The sequence below is a fragment of the Mya arenaria genome, chromosome 12 (assembly GCF_026914265.1).
Source record: "Mya arenaria isolate MELC-2E11 chromosome 12, ASM2691426v1".
NCBI lineage: Eukaryota > Metazoa > Mollusca > Bivalvia > Myida > Myidae > Mya > Mya arenaria.
The window spans coordinates 67,555,925-67,578,148 of NC_069133.1; the positions used below are offsets into that span (position 1 = coordinate 67,555,925).

At 34.3% G+C, this 22,224-nt stretch overlaps 1 protein-coding gene across 10 annotated transcripts in view; it reads left to right on the forward strand.

The window, feature by feature from the left end:
* LOC128212447 (uncharacterized) overlaps window positions 1-22,224 on the forward strand; it is a 44,646-nt gene that overhangs the window by 4,041 nt on the left and 18,381 nt on the right. For all 10 annotated transcript variants that reach the window (XR_008257456.1, XM_052917911.1, XM_052917915.1 and 7 more), the window contains 4 exons: window positions 2,671-2,760; window positions 8,233-8,310; window positions 12,058-12,126; window positions 12,927-12,964. Coding sequence is in view for 9 of the 10 variants with exons in the window: in XM_052917911.1 (XP_052773871.1) it covers window positions 2,677-2,760; window positions 8,233-8,310; window positions 12,058-12,126; window positions 12,927-12,964 (269 nt within the window). In the remaining variant the exon portion in view is untranslated. The remainder of the gene's footprint in view (window positions 1-2,670; window positions 2,761-8,232; window positions 8,311-12,057; window positions 12,127-12,926; window positions 12,965-22,224) is intronic.

Sequence of the window (22,224 nt, forward strand, 5' to 3'; positions counted from 1 at the left end):
AACAGTGTTTAAAAATATTTTCTTTTATTTGACTCTGTGACCTAGTTTTTGAACTCTGGTTTCCCAGTTTCAAACTTGACATAGACTTCATAAACACACACATTCTGACATAGTTTTACTGTGATCAAAGATAAAATGTAACATCTCCAGTGTTAACAAAGTTTTTCTATGATCTGACCTAGTGGCCTGGTTTTTTTACCTCCGATTACCCAGTTTCAAACTCTACCTCAAGATCATCAAGAATAACATTCCTCTAACATGTACACTGAAGGAGGTCACTGTATCAAGCATTTTGACAGATTTATGCCCCTTTATCGACTTAGAATTTATGTTAAAGTTTGCGTACCACCTTAGATAATATCAAAGTCCATCAATATATGGCTTTGAAACTTTGCACACTTGTTCACCATCATGATCTCAACTTGTGTACAGGAGGAGGTCACTGTATCAAGCTTTTTAACAAAATTATGCCCCTTTTTTTAACTTAGAACTTGCGTTAAAGTTTGCGTACTACCTCAGGTATTTTCAAAGTCCATTGACACATGCCTTTCAAACTTTGCATACTTGTTCACCATCATGATCCGAACCTGTGAGACTTTATACAATGGTATTCAACCACCCATCCTTAATAACCAAGTTAGTTAACTGTATTTTGCAAATAATGGCCCTTTATTATTAGACTTAAAAATTCTGGTTAAAATTTTGCATGTCACCAAATTTATGTTTATACCTCAGCACATAATGTATTGCATTGAAATCTAATCTAACAGTGATACATGCATGTTTCGCCAAAACTCCTTCAATCCTTACACTGAAAAGCAGCGGAATAGTCTCTGTGACAGCTCTTGTTGTATTTTCTTCTCGGACGAAACTCACTCTGGATTCAGTGCCTTAATGAATAAAGCCAAATAAGAAAATTTCGCAATAAAACAGAACTCAATTGATTAGTAAACTTAGCGAAGTAAGCAAGCTACAATTAATTTACCCTATTGAAATCCAGCTATGCATTTACCTCCAGTTATCAAAAGAGGTAGCCAAATGTTTAATGGGCAATGACCTCAAAACTGATACATGTGTTCAAGAGATATTAGGTCCCTAGCATTTTGTATAGATATATTGGTCATTCAGCACGGCAAATATGAAAGGGCTCCCTGCCCCACGCCAAATTTACCTGACGTGTCCAGCAGACTGGCACATTTCGAATTTAAAAGTCTGTTCCATAAAAAAAGTTTTCAAAACTATCAATCAGTGAGACTGCAGCTTTAACATTCACCTTTGCAAAAGTGAAATACCTTTTCATTTCATTGATCCTGCTGACAACTGGCCATCCTTTTAATCCAACAACACCACACTTTTCAAAGGTGTTACTTGAATGTTTTTCTAATAGAGCAGCCATTGCTTCATGTTATTAAGGGACATTCACTCTCTGCTCCAGAACTAACAATTTTCCTTTTGAAGACAAGTTATTATTTTGCTAGAATCCATTATAATAACAGAAAATGGCTCAAGAATCAGTCTGTGATTCGTTTATTTTTAGATAAGGTCCAGTATTTCTAAGAAAGCCTGTACAAAATACAAAATTTTCAAAACAAAAAACATAGGTAATTTTTTTCTATTTTACTGAAGGAATCTTTTAATACATTAAAATACACCCAGATTTACCTTTCCCTTAATTTGCCATAAACTGGACATTGGATACAAAAGAAGGGTCCATTGAAATTGATGGTTAAAAGTTGATAATACAAATTATCATCTTCACAGCTTAAAATGCATCGATATGGAGTAAAAATATGGTTTGTGTGTAAGAATACAAGTATCTCCCATGGCTGAGAGTGTAAGATAGGTTCATCCAGACGCAAGCGTAAGGTGTTTTGCGGAAACGAGGTTTACCTAGTTTACATTTTTTGCGATGCAGTACCTAATTTGTATAGTTATTACACTAGTTAAAAATATATTGCATGGAGTTATATCACACCTGCACAATAATTAAAAAAAAAAATGTTATCCAGGCACATTAAGGCCTACGCTCTAATGGTATGGACCTTGTGGTCATTTTAAATCTAGATCATGTATGTATGGGTAATAGAAAACACACATATAGTTCACATTTTGTGTTTGGGTAAGCTGAAAACGTTGCACATTCAACATCTGAGGACAGGAAGTGTTTTAAGCAGACAAGTTGCATGAACTATTTTAATATGTAAAGGTCACCTGTTGAAAAATAGAATAAATCAAAGTTTGTCTACAGACTGACAAACTGACTGAGGGACAGGGCAACAACAATGTCTCTATATGAATGGGACTGACATAATTAAGTACAGCCCAGTTACCTAACTTTCCTGCCAAAGAAATAACTGCCAGATTCTACTCCTAAAATCAGTTTGATAGTTCTGCCAATAATGTCAGATTCCTGCTGGAAATTGTGTACAGGCTGATTGTAAAATATATTTTTTAATACACAAACAGTGTTTGACATACCACATGCTTAAATACCAGGGGACATATTCTTGAGGGCGATTATCTGTGTTAAATTGACTTCTATGATTTAATTAAATCTAAGTGATGTCAGACTTGCTGTATTTTAACTATTTTAAATTTTACCATCAAGCTCCATTACCACTATATCATAGAAACAATTGTTTTTCATAAACCATAGTGCATGTATTCCAGGCTGACATGCAGGCCCATACTAAACTTGAGGAAAACTGTTTATCACAGATGAGAGCACTGGATAATAAAAAAGCACAACTAGAAACAGCCGTAAGTAATATGCATTAACAGACAAAAGTAATATGCATTAACAGACAATGTGTATGCTCTGTTTTGTAAGAAATATGATTTAAGAGACATTGTTTTGATCCGTTTTGAAAGTTATATGATTTAACAGACATTGTGTTGATCTGTTTTGTAAGTAATATGGTTTAACAGACATTGTGTTGATCTGTTTTGAAAGAAATATGGTTTAACAGACATTGTGTTGATCCGTTTTGAAAGTTATATGATTTAACAGACATTGTGTTGATCTGTTTTGTAAGAAATATGGTTTAACAGACATTGTGTTGATCCGTTTTGAAAGTTATATGATTTAACAGACATTGTGTTGATCTGTTTTGTAAGTAATATGGTTTAACAGACATTGTGTTGATCTGTTTTGTAAGTAATATGGTTTAACAGACATTGTGTTGATCCGTTTTGAAAGTTATATGATTTAACAGACATTGTGTTGATCTGTTTTGTAAGTAATATGGTTTAACAGACATTGTGTTGATCTGTTTTGTAAGTAATATGGTTTAACAGACATTGTGTTGATCTGTTTTGTAAGTAATATGGTTTAACAGACATTGTGTTGATCTGTTTTGTAAGTAATATGGTTTAACAGACATTGTGTTGATCTGTTTTGTACGTAATATGGTTTAACAGACATTGTGTATGATCTCCGTTTTAATCATTTTACTTTGTTGTAAATTCCCATTCAATATAGCAACAATTCAGAATATACAGATACAGGTTTTTAAACTCGTTAAACAAAAATAACCAAAGCAAATGTTTAGGAGCAGCTGCTCATATTGAAGGCATCAATGATGCCAAAAACTTTATGCACCAATACTATCAACAATTTGATTTTGAAAAAAAAGAAAACAAGGGGGCCCTGAAGGCCCTGTATAGCTCACCTGATCCAAATCAATTACCTTGCTGTTATAAGTACAGTCTGACCAGGTTTCATATAGACAAAGTAGAAAATATGGCCTCAACAGTGTTTTAATAGTGTTTTCTATGATTTGACTTCGTGACCTTGTTTTTGAACTCTAGTTTTCCAGTTTAAAACTTGACATAGACTTCATAAACACAAACATTCTGACATAGTTTCATGGTGATCAAAGAGAGAATGTAACCTCTACAGTGTTTACATAGGTGTTCTATGATTTGACCTATTGGCCTGGTTTTTGACCTCTGATTACCAGTTTCAAACTCTACCTATGGATCATCAAGAATAACATTCTGATCAAGTTCCATGAACATCTGGTTATAAATGTGGCCTCTAGAGTATTAACATGTTTTTCCTTAAACTTGACATGGTGACCTAGTTTTGACCACACATTACCTAGATTCGATCTTGGCATAGAGCTAATCAATATAAAAATTGTGACTAAGTTTCAAGAACATACAGTCATAAATGTGACCTCTAGCGTGATAACAAGCTTTTCCTATGGTTTGATCTAATGACCTACCTTTTGACCACACATGACCCGAACTCAAACTTGACTTAGAGATTATTAATATAAACATTCTGACCAACTTTCCTGAAGATAGATTTATAAATGTGACCTCTAGATTGTTAACAAGCTTTTCCTTTAATTTGACCTGGTGACCTAGTTTTTGACCACACATGACCAAGATTCGAACTTGGCCTAGAGCTAATCAATATCTAGACTCTGACTAAGTTTCATGAACATACAGTCATAAATGTGACCTCTAGAGTGCTAACAAGCTTTTCCCATGATTTGACCTAGTGACCTAGTTTTTTACCACACATCCCAGATTCAAACTTGACTTAAAGATTAATAATATAAACATTCTGACCAACTTTCATGAAGATACAGTTATAAATGTGACCTCTAGAGTGTTTACAAGCTTTTCCTTAAATTTGACCTGGTGACCTAGTTTTTGACCACACATGACCCAGATTCGAACTTGACCTAGAGATTATTATTACTAACATTATGACTAAGTTTCCTGAAGATACAGTCATAAATGTGACCTCTAGATTGTAAACAAGCTTGTCCTTAAATTTGACCTGGTGACCTAGTTTTTGACTGCAAATAACCCAGATTCGAACTTGGCCTAGACCTAATCAATATATATACCTTGTGACCTAGTTTTTAACCCCAGATGACCCAACATCGAACTCATCCAAGAATTTATAAAGGGTAAAATTCTGACCAAGTTTCATTAAGATTGTGCCAAAATTGTGATCTCCAGAGTGTTAACAGTCAAATTGTTGACAACAGATGACAGACAAGCTAAAAATACACAACATGTGTTTCTTATATCAATTCTCTTTAGGTCATTTCCATTTGTTGTTAAGTGATGTTCTTCTCTCCTGTCCAATGGTAAATGAAGGTCAGATTAAATGGCTAAAAGGACGCTCAAAAAAGCCTCATACATATCATTCTAACGAAATTGCTAGAATGCACAACATATTGACAAACACTCTGCTAGAAAACAACCAATACCAACACACTGCATGCTAGAAACACACTCAATATCCACACACTGCATGCTAGAAACACACCCAATATCTCTACACTGCATGCTAGAAACACACTCAATATCCATACACTGCATGCTAGAAACACACCCAATATCCACACACCTCATGTTATAAACACACCCAATATCCATTCACTGCATGCTAGAAACACACCCAATATCCACACACCTCATGTTATAAACACCCAATATCCGCACAATTTATGTTATAAACACCCAATATCCGCACACTGCATGCTAGAAAACACACAATATTCATATACTGCATGGTAGAAAGCACCCAATATACATACAATGCATGCTAGAAACACACCCAATATCCACACACTGTGTGTTAGAAAACAATCAATATCCATACACTGCATGCTAGAAACACACTCAAAATCCATGCACTGCATGCTAGAAACACACCCAATATCCACACACCTCATGTTATAAACACACCCAATATCCATACACTGCATGCTAGAAACACACCCAATATCCACACACCTCATGTTATAAACACCCAATATCCGCATACTTTATGTTATAAACACCCAATATCTCTACACTGCATGCTAGAGAACACACAATATTCATACACTGCATGGTAGAAAGCACCCAATATACATACAATGCATGCTAGAAAACACCCAATATCCATACACCCCATGCTAGAGAACACCCAAAATCTCTACACTGCATGCTAGAAAACACCCAATATCCACACACTGCATGCTAGAAACACACCCAATATCCACACACTTAATTTTATAAACACCCAATATCCAAAACCTGCATGCTAGAAACACACAATATCCATACACTGCATGCTAGAAAATACCCAATATCTTCACACTTCATGTTAAAAACACCCAATATCTCTAAACTGCATGCTAGAAACACACCCAATATCCGTACACTTCATGCTAGAATCACAACCAATCCATAGACTTTGTGCTAGAAAAACACCCAATATCCATACACTGCATACTAGAAAACACCAAATATCCATACATTGTATGCTAGAAACACCCAATATTCACACTGTATGCTAAAAACACCCAATATCCACAGACTTTAAGTTGGAAAACACCCACTATCCACACACTGAATGCTAGAAAACACCCAACATCGACTCACTTCATGCTAGAAAACACTCAATATCCATACATTCTATGCTAAAATCACCCAATATCAATACACTTTATGCTAGTAACTCACTCAATATCCATACACTTCATTTTAGAAAAAACACCCAATATCCATACACTGTATGCTAGAAAAACACAATATGGCCACACTTCATGTAAGAAACACCCAATATCCACACACATTATGATAAAAACACCCAATATCCACATATTTCATGTTAAAAACAACCAAAATCCACACACTGCATACTAGAAACACCCAATATCAACACACTTCATGTTAAATCCACACAATGTCCACACCTCATGTTAAAAACACCCAATATCAACACTTCATGTTAAAAACACCCTATATACACACACTGCATGATAGAAACACACAATATCCACACACTGCATGCTAGATAACACCCAATATACACATACTTCATGTTAAAAACACCTACAGTAAATGACTGTGTAATAGACACACTTTATTCCTCAGATTTTAACATACCAATACTACAAACTAATGTGATAATGGTCTTGTTTTTTCACTCTTTTCCACGTTCTTTATTCTTTTCTGTAGGCAGTGGTCGAAATTAGCACAAGCCCACAAGCCCTGCACTTGTAAAATGTCTTCCGGGCTTGCTCAAATTCTGAATTTTATATAGCAGGGCTTGTTGATGCCAAGCAATAGTATATGAATTCGGGCTTGTTCATCCAAAAGTCTAATTTTGATGACTGTGTAGGTTTTTACATTTTGAGAACAAACCTGTAGAATATAAGGTTTTTGCATAACTTCATTTTCCATTCTCGACAGGTTATCGTTTACGATATACTGCCAGAAAAAAAATCTTACAAATAGTCATAAAAGGTACTTTTCAGTGCCATCCAGAAACAAATTGTCACACTAAGTACTTTTCAGTGCCTATCCTAACATGAAACGAATAAAAATGAAATGTATTTTGCATTATCATTGTATCATTTTAAAGATAACCATCGCCATTTTCATGAAAAAAAAAAATTGTCACTGTCAAAATACATGGTGGCCAAAATTGCCTACGATTTTAACAGTTTTTCTATGCATCCTTTAACCTAAAACATAGAATAAAAGTGTGTTTTTATCAGATTTTTCACAGATTTTTTTGCTTGTGTCTTTAAATACCCCCTATCATCTTATACCCAGTCATTTACGGTAATATCCACATACTGCATGAAAGAAATTTTTACACCTTAACTTCCATTCCTTAAAAGAACTGCCTTTCGGCAATTGCATTTATCAATGGATAAACGCCCTAGTCTTTTAGACTCCGCACACATAGACCAGCCCATTTGTGTAAATTCCCAAATAATGACATCGACCCCACAATTCATTCCTTAACACACTGCATGCTAAAAAACCCGATATCCATAACTTAATGCTAGAAACACACAATATCCATGTACTGCATGCTAGAAACATCAAATATCCCCACACTGCATGCTAAAAACACCAAATATCTACACTGAATTCTAGAAAACACCCTTTATCAATACTGCACATGCTAGAAAGACACAATATGTATACACTGCATGCTAGAATCACACACAATATCTATACACTGCATGCTAGAAAACACACTATATCCACACACTGCAGCTAGAAAGCACCCTATATCCATACTCTGCATGCTAGAAACACACCAAATATACATACATTGCATGATAAACAACACACAATTTCCATACACTGCATGCTAGAAAACACTCAGTATCCACACACTGCATGCTAGAAACACACAATATGCACACACACTGCTTGCCATAAAAACAACAATATAATAAAATTATTTGTTTGTTCTAGGCAAAACTGGCAGAAGAAGCGAACGAATTTTTCAAAAAAATAGAAGAGAAGAGGAAAGATTATCAAACTTTTATAGAGGTAATAATTACTCTGATTTTGTAAAAAAATGAGTTCAGAACTTGCAAACAAGGATTGTTTCAGAGTTTGTTAATATGTAATATATAATAATTTATGACATCTGAAATTGAAATAGTGAATATCTTTTAAGTAGACAATAAAATTGACATAAAAATGCACAATTAGATCTTGGGGGAAAAGCCTGTGTTGGTTCTCATCTTTTTCCAAAACATGTAAAAGTGATACATTGAAATAAAGGCTAGAGTTCATTTTATTTTAGATTCAGAGGAGGTTGATCAGATACATTGGAAAGGATTTGAATCCTATAACTGTGAAATCATTTATATTCATTGGCATGAAATTTTGTCATTTGCTGAAATTTTTTATTTCATGGGTTCTTCAATTTGTGGCTTCATTTTTGTAAAAAACAAAACAAAATGCCATCGTCCTAGATCGTCTGCATTATCTCTACGCACTAGCCTTTGATTTCTGTCTTCTACTGTTTCTGACCCTCGCTTAAGTGGTACAACATGCCAATAAGTGCATATACCCATGTCAATTATCAATTTAATTGGAAATCTAGGTCATAAAAGAATATGTACCCTGATCATAAATACAGATAGGCGAAGCCATTGAATGCCAATTAAGAAATTTGCAAACTGTAAAAACATTGAGAAGGTCTGTATATTTGAGAAAACAATCCTAAAAGAAAGCTAAAGTTTACAAATTCAATCACTTTAATTATCATCTCATATCATAATTTCAAAATTTATTCACACGATTTTGTTTAATAAGTGTATTGAACGGGTTATTTGTACTGTGTCATGTTGGGTGCTCAGAAACTCCAATGCAATCGATTAATTTAATTCCATCAAAGAAAAAAATCGAGAACTGACACACACATCTTTTTAGCCTTGAGATTTTCATGAACTGCACAGTTAAGGCAAGTGCTTAATATGTCATTAGGTTTATAAAGCACATCAAAATGATTTGGTTTATTATTAGACGTGGCCTGAAGGCCGCTTCAGGCCACGTATACAGATAAATTTTACTGTAGTGTTTTTGTATTGACTGGTCACCGGTCATACAAGATTGGTATTTTAGAAATTTACTTTCTGTGAAAACGATTTATTTACACGCTGTGGAAGTAAATGAGCATGTGAGAATTTATGGGCATATTGTGAATAATAGTTTAAATTATGCATTTGATAACAAATATAAGTGCCTTAACACGACATTAATTGACTATTTTAAATTTCAGCGATATAAAATGAAAGTACAAAGCTTAATTCACACGATTTTACTAACAAATATAAGTTAATGCAATAACGAAGTTAACACAATTTAAATTTAACTGATATAAAATGAAAGTTCAGAGCGTTATTCACACGATTTAAAACAAACATTAATGAATAAAAGTAGGCCGAAAAGGATCAGGCCGAAATGATATCTCGGCCGAATCGACCCGACACCAATAATTTTGTCGGTGATAATGCAAGGTACTAGTCTAAATAATTTACGCATGCCGGAGACGACCAAGTAACTACGATCTAGAAAGTTGATTAAACTGTCATAGTTCGGCTATGTCCGAGTTTATTAGGAATGTTAACAATTGTATATATTGTCACATGACTTTATTGAGCCAATTGGGTATCGATATTTTTCACATTTTATATTCAATAAAACCAATTCAGCCGTCTTTGATGCCTAGCATCAACATTCGTCTTATTTATTACAGGCAGATACCATATTAACAAAACGATGACAGTACGATATACAATGATATGGTTATTAACGCTGTATTACGGCGGCCTTTGTAACCAATAAACAAGAGTATCAGTATGAACATAACATGGCAATTGAAAAAGTGAATAAAGGGTCTATATTTCATGTCATTTTGAATCCAGTGCACCACCCAACCCACGAAAACCACGAACATGAATGATTTCACAGCATATCTTGAAGACAAAACAGGCCTGACTGTCAATCAATTCGAAGGCTGTACTATAAGGCAGTGTACAAAATTCAGATTTGAATCCACTTGCCCATTCAGGCAATTTCACTACCCCAAACATAAACCCCTTAAAGTATCTCTCATTTGGAATAATATATGTAAGAATATATGCGATCTAGTCTAAAATAATAGACGTGTAATAAGGGATTCTTCCAATCCCTAACGTCTAAACGGGAATGTGCAAAAAACGGGGGTGTTTTAAAAATATTGTTTTAATTGAAGTATTTTATGGTTGAAATTGATCATAAAGAGTTATATTCATATTTTACCATGTAAGTGATTAATGTTATTTTGCACTAAACAAGCATTTAATGCATTAAAACAAGTTGTTTACCTTTACAATAAAACGAAAGTTGACTGACACAGAAAGCAATTATGCGAAGGGAAACAACTCGATACAATCGTAATAACTCGGCCTCCTCCGACAAAGCTTCGAGATAGACCTCGTTATACAATCGTAACAACTCGGCCATGGCCAAAATGTTCCGAGCGATTTAAAACTGTGCCCTGAAGCATTGCAGGTGCCCTTCATGTATATATCGTTATGTTTTGACAGAATGAAATGTAGAAAAGCCATCAAACTCATAATTATAAGTTGGATATTTATTTTTTGTGTACGGAACTAATATATAATAACATTATCTGGTAATATTTCTTGTTTTTATGATGTTTTATAGAAGCTATAATGCTTTAACCCGGAATCCTGATTGGAACAACTACCCACTTTTGATACTAAACAATTTGTACATGAAGGATTTGCCATATCAAAAATCTAAAAAAAAATCCGTCAACGTACAATTATTTGGACTAATATGCGATCCTGACCACTAATTGACCATGCTTGGGCAATCTCATTCAGATTCAATAATTAAAATAAAATGTTCCTCAATCTGGACAAATTCATCAAAAATTCATTGAGCAAAGTCTTATTATTTCTAATATTATTTCCTAATAATATTTTTATGTCTGTCTTATTGTGACACTTTTCCATAATTGTAATATTGATAAAGAAATAAATGAATTACACACAAATCACATTAACAACCACTTCTTAAATGAAAATTAAACTCAATTTTGTGATGATTCTTTTGATAATTACTGAAATGTAAGCTTATTATCTCTGGTCTTCCAACATAGGCAGGAGGAAAAACAAACGCAATTAACTGGTACAAACTGAAATGTGAAAACACAGCACATTCTCCCGGTTCCACTCTGACCTGAATATCTGTTTTACAATTCAACAATATTAAATATTTCATGACCAGCTCGACAGACAAAATTCAATATCAAATTCAAATCAGCCACTAACCTCTAAGAATAAATAGTGAAGGGATCAAAACTTTTGCTAACATTGACCATGTTGTAATTGTCTGTGTTGCTGCTTTGAATTTTAAATCATAATAAAACTGTCTGGAAATTAAAGGGATACCATTGTTCAATTCAAAATTCAGAGCAGGAAACCATTTTCAGTTTTGATCTGCTGTATTTCTAACAAAACTGAGAGGTCAATTACAATCATTTCTATTTTATTTACATATTAATCAACCTATCCATGTTTAAAAGTTAATGATGATCTCATTCATCAGGATGTGAAACTTGTGGACAGTTATGACACTAAGTAAAACCTTAAAACAACTTAAAAATTTAAACTTTCATCTAAATGGATTAAGCTCAGAACATTAAGTGATTTTATTTTTGCAATCTTATTGGCTTATAGTGGGAGTTGTTTTTAAACTTGATTTATTCTTTTGTAGAGTTCAAAAGACTTGATAGAACGTGTTGTATCAAGGAGGGCCAGGGAAGGCCTACAGAGAATTACAACGGTAAGCATTTACATTATACATCTTTCATTGTCTCTTAAGATCCCATTATTTTTATCTTTTTCAATAAAGATGTGTCTTAAAGTGTCAGTGATTGTGGGCAATAACTTTTAGGTAATTTTTAGGCTTGAGCGCTAGCTCAAGATTTAAGTAATAGACCACAAAAATTCAACTGAGTTCATGCGGAGACATTTCAAATTATAACAGAATATACCAGACTTCAATGAAAATCAGTTTGTTAAACATACCTGGAATAATGTTTGATTTACATAAACTGTTCATGTATAGTTATAGTATAACCACTACAGAAAGGGACCTCAGATATACAATGTGGTAATTCAATGCGATTTTCTCCCTTCTGTTTTGCTCTAGCAGTGCAATAAGCCATCATCTGTGTACAGAATAATATGGAGTTATCTAACCTCATCATGTGATGGCCCTGAACAACTGTGTGAAGTATTAAGTCAATTGAATGTAGGGTATTGGACTTATAAGTGAAAATCCCAACTTGCCCTAAAACTTTAACTCGATGCCGACGCCGGGGCGAGTAGTATAGATGATGACTTTCATGAACAAAATAAAAAAATACCTTAGGTGGGAGGTCTTAAAGGTTAGATTTGAGAAGCATAACAATACATCCAGCATGATGTACATGATATTGTGAAAAAAGAATGGTTATTCATTAAGACTTATTTATTAAATTTCTTAGATGTGTATCATAAAAAACAATGCATATGTGAACTTTTTATGTTTTTATTCTTATAGTTTTCACTAACACAATTTACTCTTTATGTTGACTACAGCAACCAGAGGCCAGACAAGAAAAGTTGGAAAAGAAGAGGTAAGAATTAGAATAGTAAACCTGTGGCAAATCCTCCAGGCATCAATATTTTTACCTCCATCACACTACCATGTTCAAACATCATTCACATATTGACACTGATGAAGAGAAGTGCTATGTATTTATTTTTTTGCTCTCCAATTTAAACAAGAGGGCCATAATGGCCCTAAACACTCACGCAAGCAAATGACCACAACTCTGTGATAAAGAATTAATAACAAGAGCTGTCACAGAGACAGCGCGCTCAACTATTCTGCCGCTTTTCAGTATAAGGATTGAAAAGTTTTGGCAAAACATGTATGGATAACTGTTAGATTTGATTTCAATGCAATACAATACCAGGGCATAGCCAGACGTTCGTGGAAAAGCTTGCTAAAATGAAAACAATATGCAGAATATCTTTAAATCTTTCATACAATAATAATCAGGTAGTTCAAAATTAGAAATGCGAGTTTCATCATATAGCATGTTATTACAACAATGAAGGTGAACACTATGGAAACAGGTGGTCGCGCATTCCTCCCCAGTTGCTAAAATAACCCATGACAATATCTTGTTTTGTTGACCAATCACATTGAAACCAATAAAACGGCGCGAAAGTTTGCACATTCGACGTGACGTCAACAATGTGTGATGACGTGACGTTTTAAGTCAGTGCGTTTGGTTTGTTTATTTCAAAGAAAGTATTTTAGACAGAACAGTATAGTTAATTTTGCTTAAAATGACGCCAGAAGACAGATTGAAAAAACGGGCAGTGATACAGTTCTGTGTGAACCTAGGAAAAACTCGATCGCAAACACTTAAACTGATGAATGAAGCACATAGTGAAACTCCATTGAAGTGAATGCTCGTGTACAAGTGGCACAAGTGGTTCAGTGAGGGGCGGGACAGCATTTGTGACGACGTGAGGTCTGGGCGAGTGGTTTCACAAACTATGGAGAGTGACGTCCAGGCCGTGAAAAACATCATTGACGCTGATCATCGAGTCACTTTTCATAAAATAGGCAAGATGTTGGACATGAGTTATGGGTCGGTACGGAGGATAATGAAAGACAGTTTGAAAATGAGTCGAGTGAGTGCGCGTTTGGTTCCATGGCTGCTGACAGAAGATGAGATGAGCAGACGAGTACAGGAATCACGCCGATTCTTAGTTCGGTACGAAAAGGAAGGAACCGTTTTCTTGATCACTTGCGACGAAACCTGGCTGTTTTATTACGACCCTGAGACAAAACAGCAAAGCAGTCAATGGAAGACTACCGGTTCCCTGCCTCCGAAGAAGACACGATCATCCCGCTCGATAGGAAAGCATATGTTCATTGTCTTCTTTGATGTGCACGGTGATATTCTACTCCATGCAATTTTACAGGGTCAATCTGTGACGGGTGCTTATTATTCTAAGGTAAAGTGATGTATAACAAAATTCATTTTTATTATTATTTAGTTCTTGATTAAATCTGCATAAAACAATGTTTAAAAAAAGTTTATGTTCTAAGGTAAAGTGATGTATAACAAAATTCATTTTTATTATTATTTAGTTCTTGATTAAATCTGCATAAAACAATGTTTAAAAAAAGTTTATGATTAAAAATATTGGATTGAATAAGTGTTAGTTTTAATTTTGATATTTGATGAGATACGCAAAACGTGACAAATGCATTATGTTATTAGCCTCACTTATTTTCTTATGTACCATTTAAGGTATTGAGGCGTGACTTGTACAGGGCGATGGACCACAGGCGTTGCATGATGGGTGGATTCTTCACCAGGATAATGCACCAGTGCATAGATCGGAGGAGGCCCAGACTACCGCCACAATCCAGCTTAAGGCGGAGATCCTTCCCCAACCCCCTTATTATCCAGACCTAGCACCATGCGATTTTGCCCTATTTCCGAAACTTATATGTGAACTGAAAGGTAAATGCTTCAATGACTTTCAGGAACTACAGAGTGAAGCTCAGACACGCCTGTATTCTTACAAGTCTTACAAGTGGTTCAGTGACATTTACCGTTAGTGGGTAGGGAGACATTGACGTTGTATTGCGGCCACTGCTCTTACTTTGAGAAGTTATGACGTTGACGTCAGATTCTGACGTTTGAACTGCGTGGGCTATGCTGACCTTATGTTAATGAAAAAGCTGTAGTTTTCTTTATATTGTATGTATCAGTTTGAAATTTAATATGTTATTTACACCTGAAATAGATTTTATAGTGAGCTGACGTTCGTTGAAAAATGTTAAAATGTGTTGATTATATTAAGCAATTCCACGAACTTCTGGCTATACCCTCGTATGTGCTGAGATATTAACATAAATGAGGTAACATGCAAACTTTTAACCAGAATTTTTAAGTCTAATAATAAAGGGTCATTATTTGCAAATTACAGTTAACTAACTTGGTAATTCAATCAGGTTGGGTGGTTAAATACCATTGTATAAAGTCTCAATGCAATACATCAAGTAGTTGCTGAGATATTATCCTATGTGTACTAGCATGCAAGATCTTAACAAGAATTTCTAAGTAACCTAATAAAGGGGCAAAAATTATATAATATGAAAGATAGAGTTATCTTACTAGATGAAATAAGTACTGTGAAATCATTAATGTTCGTGGGGCATTATTGTTCGTGGTTTTCGTGGGTAGGGTGATCCATGAATTTAAGATCCCACAAAATATAGTCCCTTTATTCACTTTGTCAACTGCCATGTTATGTACATACTAGTTTATTCGTTACAAAAGTCTCAATATACAGCGTTTATACCTGTCTCACTCTATATTTTACTATTTTTTTTTGTTGATACATTATATCTGCCTTTAACAAATAATAAACCAAATCAATTAAATGTGCCTTTATGAACCAAATGACAGAAGCCACGTGATTAAACGTGTGCTGTTAATGAAAATCTCCAGGATGTGGGTGAATGTTGGTACTCGATTTTTTTTATTTAATGAAATAATTAATCGATTACATTGGAGGTTACTGAGCACCCAACGTGAAAAAGTACAAAACAACGCATTCAATATATTTATTATATATATATTTATATAAACGCATGAATAATATTGAAATAATCTTGTTTACGCAAATATATGCACCTTTTCGATGTTTTCACAGTTTGCAAAATTCTAAATTGGTATTCAATGGCTTCCCCTATCTGTATTTATGATCAGGGTACATCTTTTATGACTTAATTCCCAATTAAATCGATAATTGACATGGAAATATGCACTTATTAGCATGTCGTACCACTTCAGCGAGTATCATAAACCGTGTGACGTAGAAGACAGAAATCATGGGCCAGCGCATGGAGATTATGCAGACGATCTAGGACGATCACATATTCAATTTTTTTTTCTAAAATGAAAAACCACAAATTCAAGTACCCACGAAATTGTATTGTTTTGGCAAACCACGAAATTTCATCCCACAAATATAAATGATTTCACAGTATGTTAAATATATGGGAGCCTGTGTGTGTAAGTTCCAATGCAATACATGATGTATTTGCTGAGGTATTGACTTAAAAGTGGTTACATGCAAACCCTTAACCAGAATTTCTATGTCAAATAAAAAAGGGGACATTATTTGAATTTCATGCAAACTAGAGTTATCTAAGTCTCAATGCAATAAATAATGCAAAACCTTAACCAGAATTACTAAGTCAAATAATAAAGGCCCATTATTTGCATTATATTCAAAAACACTGTTATATTATTTCATTAATGTAGAAAATTAGATAGTTGGGAATATGGAGGCTATTTGTTGCCAAAAGTCCAGACGTGTAATTCCCACAATGTGCTTCTTAATTGTACTAAATATCTCTTACATTTGTCAATGTAGACGTGCTATTTGTTGTTTCTATTTGTCAGTTTTTCCGTATTGCTTTGTCATTTGTCATTATAGTAGTCAAAATGTATATTTGTCAGATGTACCTTGTATAAACTCACTAAAACATAGATCGTATAACTTGCCTTTAACAATATGATGAGGTAATTAAGAAAGCCGAATCATGCATATGTAAAACTGCAATCCTACAGTCAACACTTGCATTCGTAAAATGAACATTTGCAGTCCAACAAGTCCAGGTTTACAAAAGTGAATTGACAAGTTCAGAATTACAAGGATAGACGATTTCGCCTAAACTTTATATGGTAAATGTCACCGAATGAAACAAAGATGAATGGGCGGAGCAAACGAATCGGATTTTCTTTCGTTAATTTCCGTCGAATCAAGCAAGGGAGATAACATCTTCGCCTACTTCCTGTAAATTCCCGGTTGTAAGTCCAGGTACTCTCTCTTTATTTCACAATAAAATATAAAATTAACTTTATCTTTTATTTTATTTTGACGATCAATGTTCCTAAATGGGTTATAAATCACTATATTATTTAGTCAATTGCAGTTGGGTGTATCTGAGCTGGGCTCACGGACCCAGATTTATACTGCCACTGTCAGTTGTTTTTTTTACTTATATACCCAAGCGAGCAAAAAAAAATTCATTTATTTTATTTACAAGTGGACCATGGGCGGGTTGTTCAGTGGGGGGGGAGCTGCAGCGACTGTGTCCCCCCCAGTTGGCCCGCAAGTAAATTTAAAGGTTATTTTATTTGTCAATATTTATCAGAAAAAAGGACTTAATTACGCCATAATGCACCAATTCAGACTAAAAATATTTAAAATATTCTAGGGGGGAGTACCCCTAAACCCCACTTCCCACATTTTAAACATATTAATGTCATGCCCACTCGAGGGATCAATTTTTGTCCAAAAAGTTGTGCTCTTAAGTAACGCCCCTCTAACGCACGTCCCTGTTCAAAACCTGCTCCAGCAAAACCCACAAAACTTTTGATGAACATCATAATGATATCCACCTAGTTTTGTCTGATGTTATACATTTACTATCTTAATATGCATACATCATTGAAACAAAATATCCATGTGGATGGAAGAACAACCCTCCAACCCACTTGTGTCCCCCAGTTTAATGAATTACGGGATCTGCCACTGTGAACCATAACAATCAAGTGGGGGATTTCAAGAACATGAAAAAATAGATATCGTGAGTCTTAGATTAGATCAAAGCACTGAAAGTGCTGAGGCACGGTACTGCTTAAAGCTGGCAGCAGGAGAGTTACAACTGGTTGTATGAATGTCACATGTGTGGAAAGAGGAGATTAAATCAGACAGTACATCACTCCTAGTCTGGTATTGTTTTGTAGAAGAAAGTTTCTTAAGTGGGAATTCAGGAAAAAAAGGGCAGGGTGCAAGGTCAGACTGTGATCTTCTGATGTGCATTGAAAGAGCGCTAATGGGGCATTTGCATGGGTCAATGTTCAAAAGATATTGTGCATGTGTTGTAACTACTCTCAATACCAATACAAATGGTAAGGGTTGCTTTTATCTCAAATAAGTATCACAATTATGTGTCTGTATTATTTTTAAACTTTTTTTGAATTGACATTTTGAATATCAAATTTAATTCATAATTATTGATGGAAGCTCTGTCTAACGAAAGGGCACAGTGGGGAATAGTAATACAGCAACAAGTCGGGAAAGGGAAGCAGGTCACTGCCTTCTGCTTTTTAGGTCTAGCTTAAGCACGGCAATGTTAAAAAATTGGGTAACAACTAATAGGCTATGACAACAACTATTTTGGCTTTGGTAAGAAGGAAACCACAAAACATAAACACTGAAGTGCATACAGATATAAATTTTATTGATAGGTTGTAAATGTTTTTAATGAATTTCAAAGGAAAAATGTAATCCAAAATAGATTAAAACAATAAAATGTTGAATATTATTTATAAATGGCAGCTAATATAAGAGTATAGCTATTGGAGGTTCTTCATTAGCTGTAGCAGTTAAAATGCTGACAGTGGTGTGTGCAAATGATGTTGTTATCGTAGCTGGTTAAATTTACATATCAACAGTCAACAACACCTGTCTTAGACCAATGCCTTAACACCAGCAGTTCAATTTCAGAAAAAAAGAACAAGGTATGTGAAAAGGAAACATTCTCTTTTGTGCGTTTTTATAGTTGGTCTATGATTTAATAAAAGTTATCATGCAGTATTTTATTTCATAATCTGAATAGGTCTGTAGTGGAGTCCAATTAATATTACTTATAAAGTATGTCTTTATTTCTCCATAATTATCAATATTATACCAGGGTTTATTAGATCAATTGGGGGTGAACCAAAAGTACCAAAATCAGCAAGTTCAATTTTTCCTTAAAACAGACTGAACTTATGAATTAGGGCTAGTATGAGGCAAAAAAATGCAATATTGTAAATGAAAAAATAAATATTTCTATCCCTGTCTCAGCTATGTGTATACACTAAAGAATAGCATGTAGGGGTCCTGTGATTTTTACAAGACACACTCAGAAGCTTTTTTTTAAATAAATGGAATTTACTTGGTCCAAAAACTCAATTAAAATGTACACTAAGATACGAATTACATAAGTTTTGGACAGTTATTTTTCATCTTGCAATGGTATCAACTGGTGTCTAGTCTCTTGAAATGTATTTCAACCATGCCTGAATGACAAAAATGCAAGGTAAAGCTCTAGAAAACATTGGTGTAATATGAAGGCTATATAAAAGGATGGATTTCTTTTAAAAGAATTGAAAAATTGTTTACCATTACAATTAACCAGTCTGTAGTGTTATATGAATCTATAATGAACTACTTTGGCGAAATGATAATGTACAGGATATTTGGCTTATCAAAATAACCCCTGTTCTAATAGCAACAACATAAAACCACCACACATACTATATATTAAATCTGAGGCAAAGTGAAAGTAATGCAATTCATGGAAGATGACGCAGCTGACAATTATCAAATAACATGAATGACAGGAAGAGTATATCTATTATCACACTCTTTTGAGCAGCATTTGTCATTATTTACAATTGAACAAAAAGAAATTTACATAAAATGAGATAAGCACTGAATCATGAGTGAAGTAATAATGTGAAAACAATGAATCTAAATGATACACATGAAAACGCTATAACATTGTAGCAGAAAAAATATGCAATGAGTGAAAATGATTACAATATGTCAACAAGAGCCGTCGTAAGACAGCGCGCTCGACTACGCCGCTTTGACTTAGAATACAATAACAATGTAATAATACCAAGTTTGGTCTCTTTATGTCAAACCTAACTGAAATTATTTGATACATAAGTTGACTTTGATGCTGCCCTCCCACCAGCCCGCCCAAACAATGACACAAGTCATTTAAATAACTTGATTTCCCATTATGAAAATGTGGTTAAGAAGGAAATTAAACAAAAATCAAAAATAAATAAATCAAGGGCCATAATTTGTATTAAGGCGGTATAGAAGTTTTTTTATTAAAATCCCAACTTGCCCTTAACTTTTACTTGCCTAAAACTTTAACCTAAGTCAATCAGGGGCCATAACTTGCATTTAGGATATGGAGTTATGTAACCTCATTGGGTGATGGTCCTGAACAATTGTGTGAAGTATTAAGTCAATTGAATGAAGGGTATAGAAGTTATTAAACAATATCCCAACCTGCCCTTAGACTTTAACCTTAGTTCCATAGTCAATCAGGGGCCTTAGTCTGTGTAAAGAATAATATGGAGTTATCTAACCTCATTATGTGATGGCTCTGAACAACTGTGTGAAGTATTAAGTCCATTGAATGAATGATATTGGAGTTTTCAGTGAAAATCCCAACTTGCCCTGAAACTTAACCTGCCCTAAAACTTTTACCTAAGTCAATCAGGGGCCATAACTTGTATTTAGGATAATATGGAGTTATGTAACCTCATTGTGTGATGGTCCTGAACAACTGTGTGAAGTATAAAGTCATTTGAACAAAGGATATAGAAGTTATTAATAAATATTCCAACTTGCCCTAAAACTTTAACCTAAGTTCCATGGTCAATCAGGGGCCATAATCTGTTTAAAGAATAATATGGAGTTAACTAACCTCATCATGTGATGGCCCTGAACAACTTCATGAAGTATTAAGTCAATTGAATGTAGGGTATTGGACTTATAAGTGAAAATCCCAACTTGCCCTAAAACTTTAACCGGACGCCGACACTGGAGCGAGTAGTATAGCCCACCTATTCTTTGAATAGTCGAGCTAAAAATCATTTATTTATAGGTTAAGCAGTGCATTTGGTTGGGGGGAAATCTTGATTTGTTTAAGGCTGTAAACTGCAAAAAGATTTGTCCAAAAATAATTTCATAGCTGTTAAGGAATGTTTGGAATATGTTTCCATAAGGGCATTAGGTTATTGTTATTTTAATTAATTATCAATTTGGAAGACATTTCTAGGCAGCCATAAGTAGAGCCTGTTTTTTAACAGTGATTAGACTTCAGACTTAGAAAGAAATGAAAAATATATAGACAATTCAAAGCAGAAATGTCAAGAGGCTTATTGCTGAGTTGTTATCGGAAATAAGACATTGACTGCCCTGTATATAATGAAGTGTACTAACTATAAAATATGAAAATGTTCATAGACAACAGTGGTAGAAATAAATAAAAACAAATTCATCTAGATTATCTGTTAGTGACACTGGTATGGCAACAGAAATTGAAGAATGTGAACATCAATACAGAGTGAAAAATCGCATCTTAATAAAATCATAGTTAACTTCAAGTACAATATCTATGCATAGAGCACTGTCAGATAAGACACAAGTAATAAATGCAATAAATTTGGCACTGTCTGTACATACTGGTCATCTCAAGTTGCAGCAGAATTTATAACACAGGAGTTTATCATTCTTCATTTAGTATGATTGCCTTTCAGACCTTTCTAGTAATGTTTGAACACAAGGAAATGGTAGTTGAAGTAGTATACTGTTTAAGCTGATGGTCCAGGTACACAGATAGTTTGTGTTAATGAAGGAAGTTGGTGTAATTTCAATATGTTCAGTTACATGTTATCTTGACAAATTGGTGGCATTAAAACTGAATTGTTTAAAATAAAAGTGAAGACTTCCTTCTGTTGCCTGTAGGAAGCAAAATCAGCTGGGTGGAAACAGTCAGCATTGTGTCATCTGAAACTCCACCATCCAATCCTCTCTTGGCCTCTTTTACAAAGGTAGCTCAGATTTTCTGCAAATGTTCACATATGCTAATTATAAATTCAAACCTTGAATACTTCAAAATACCTATCAACTAACATATTTTAAACAATCAATAAGAAATACAGCTGAAATTAGAGACAAAATAAAGAATGTATTGTATTTGGCAACGAGTGTTGTT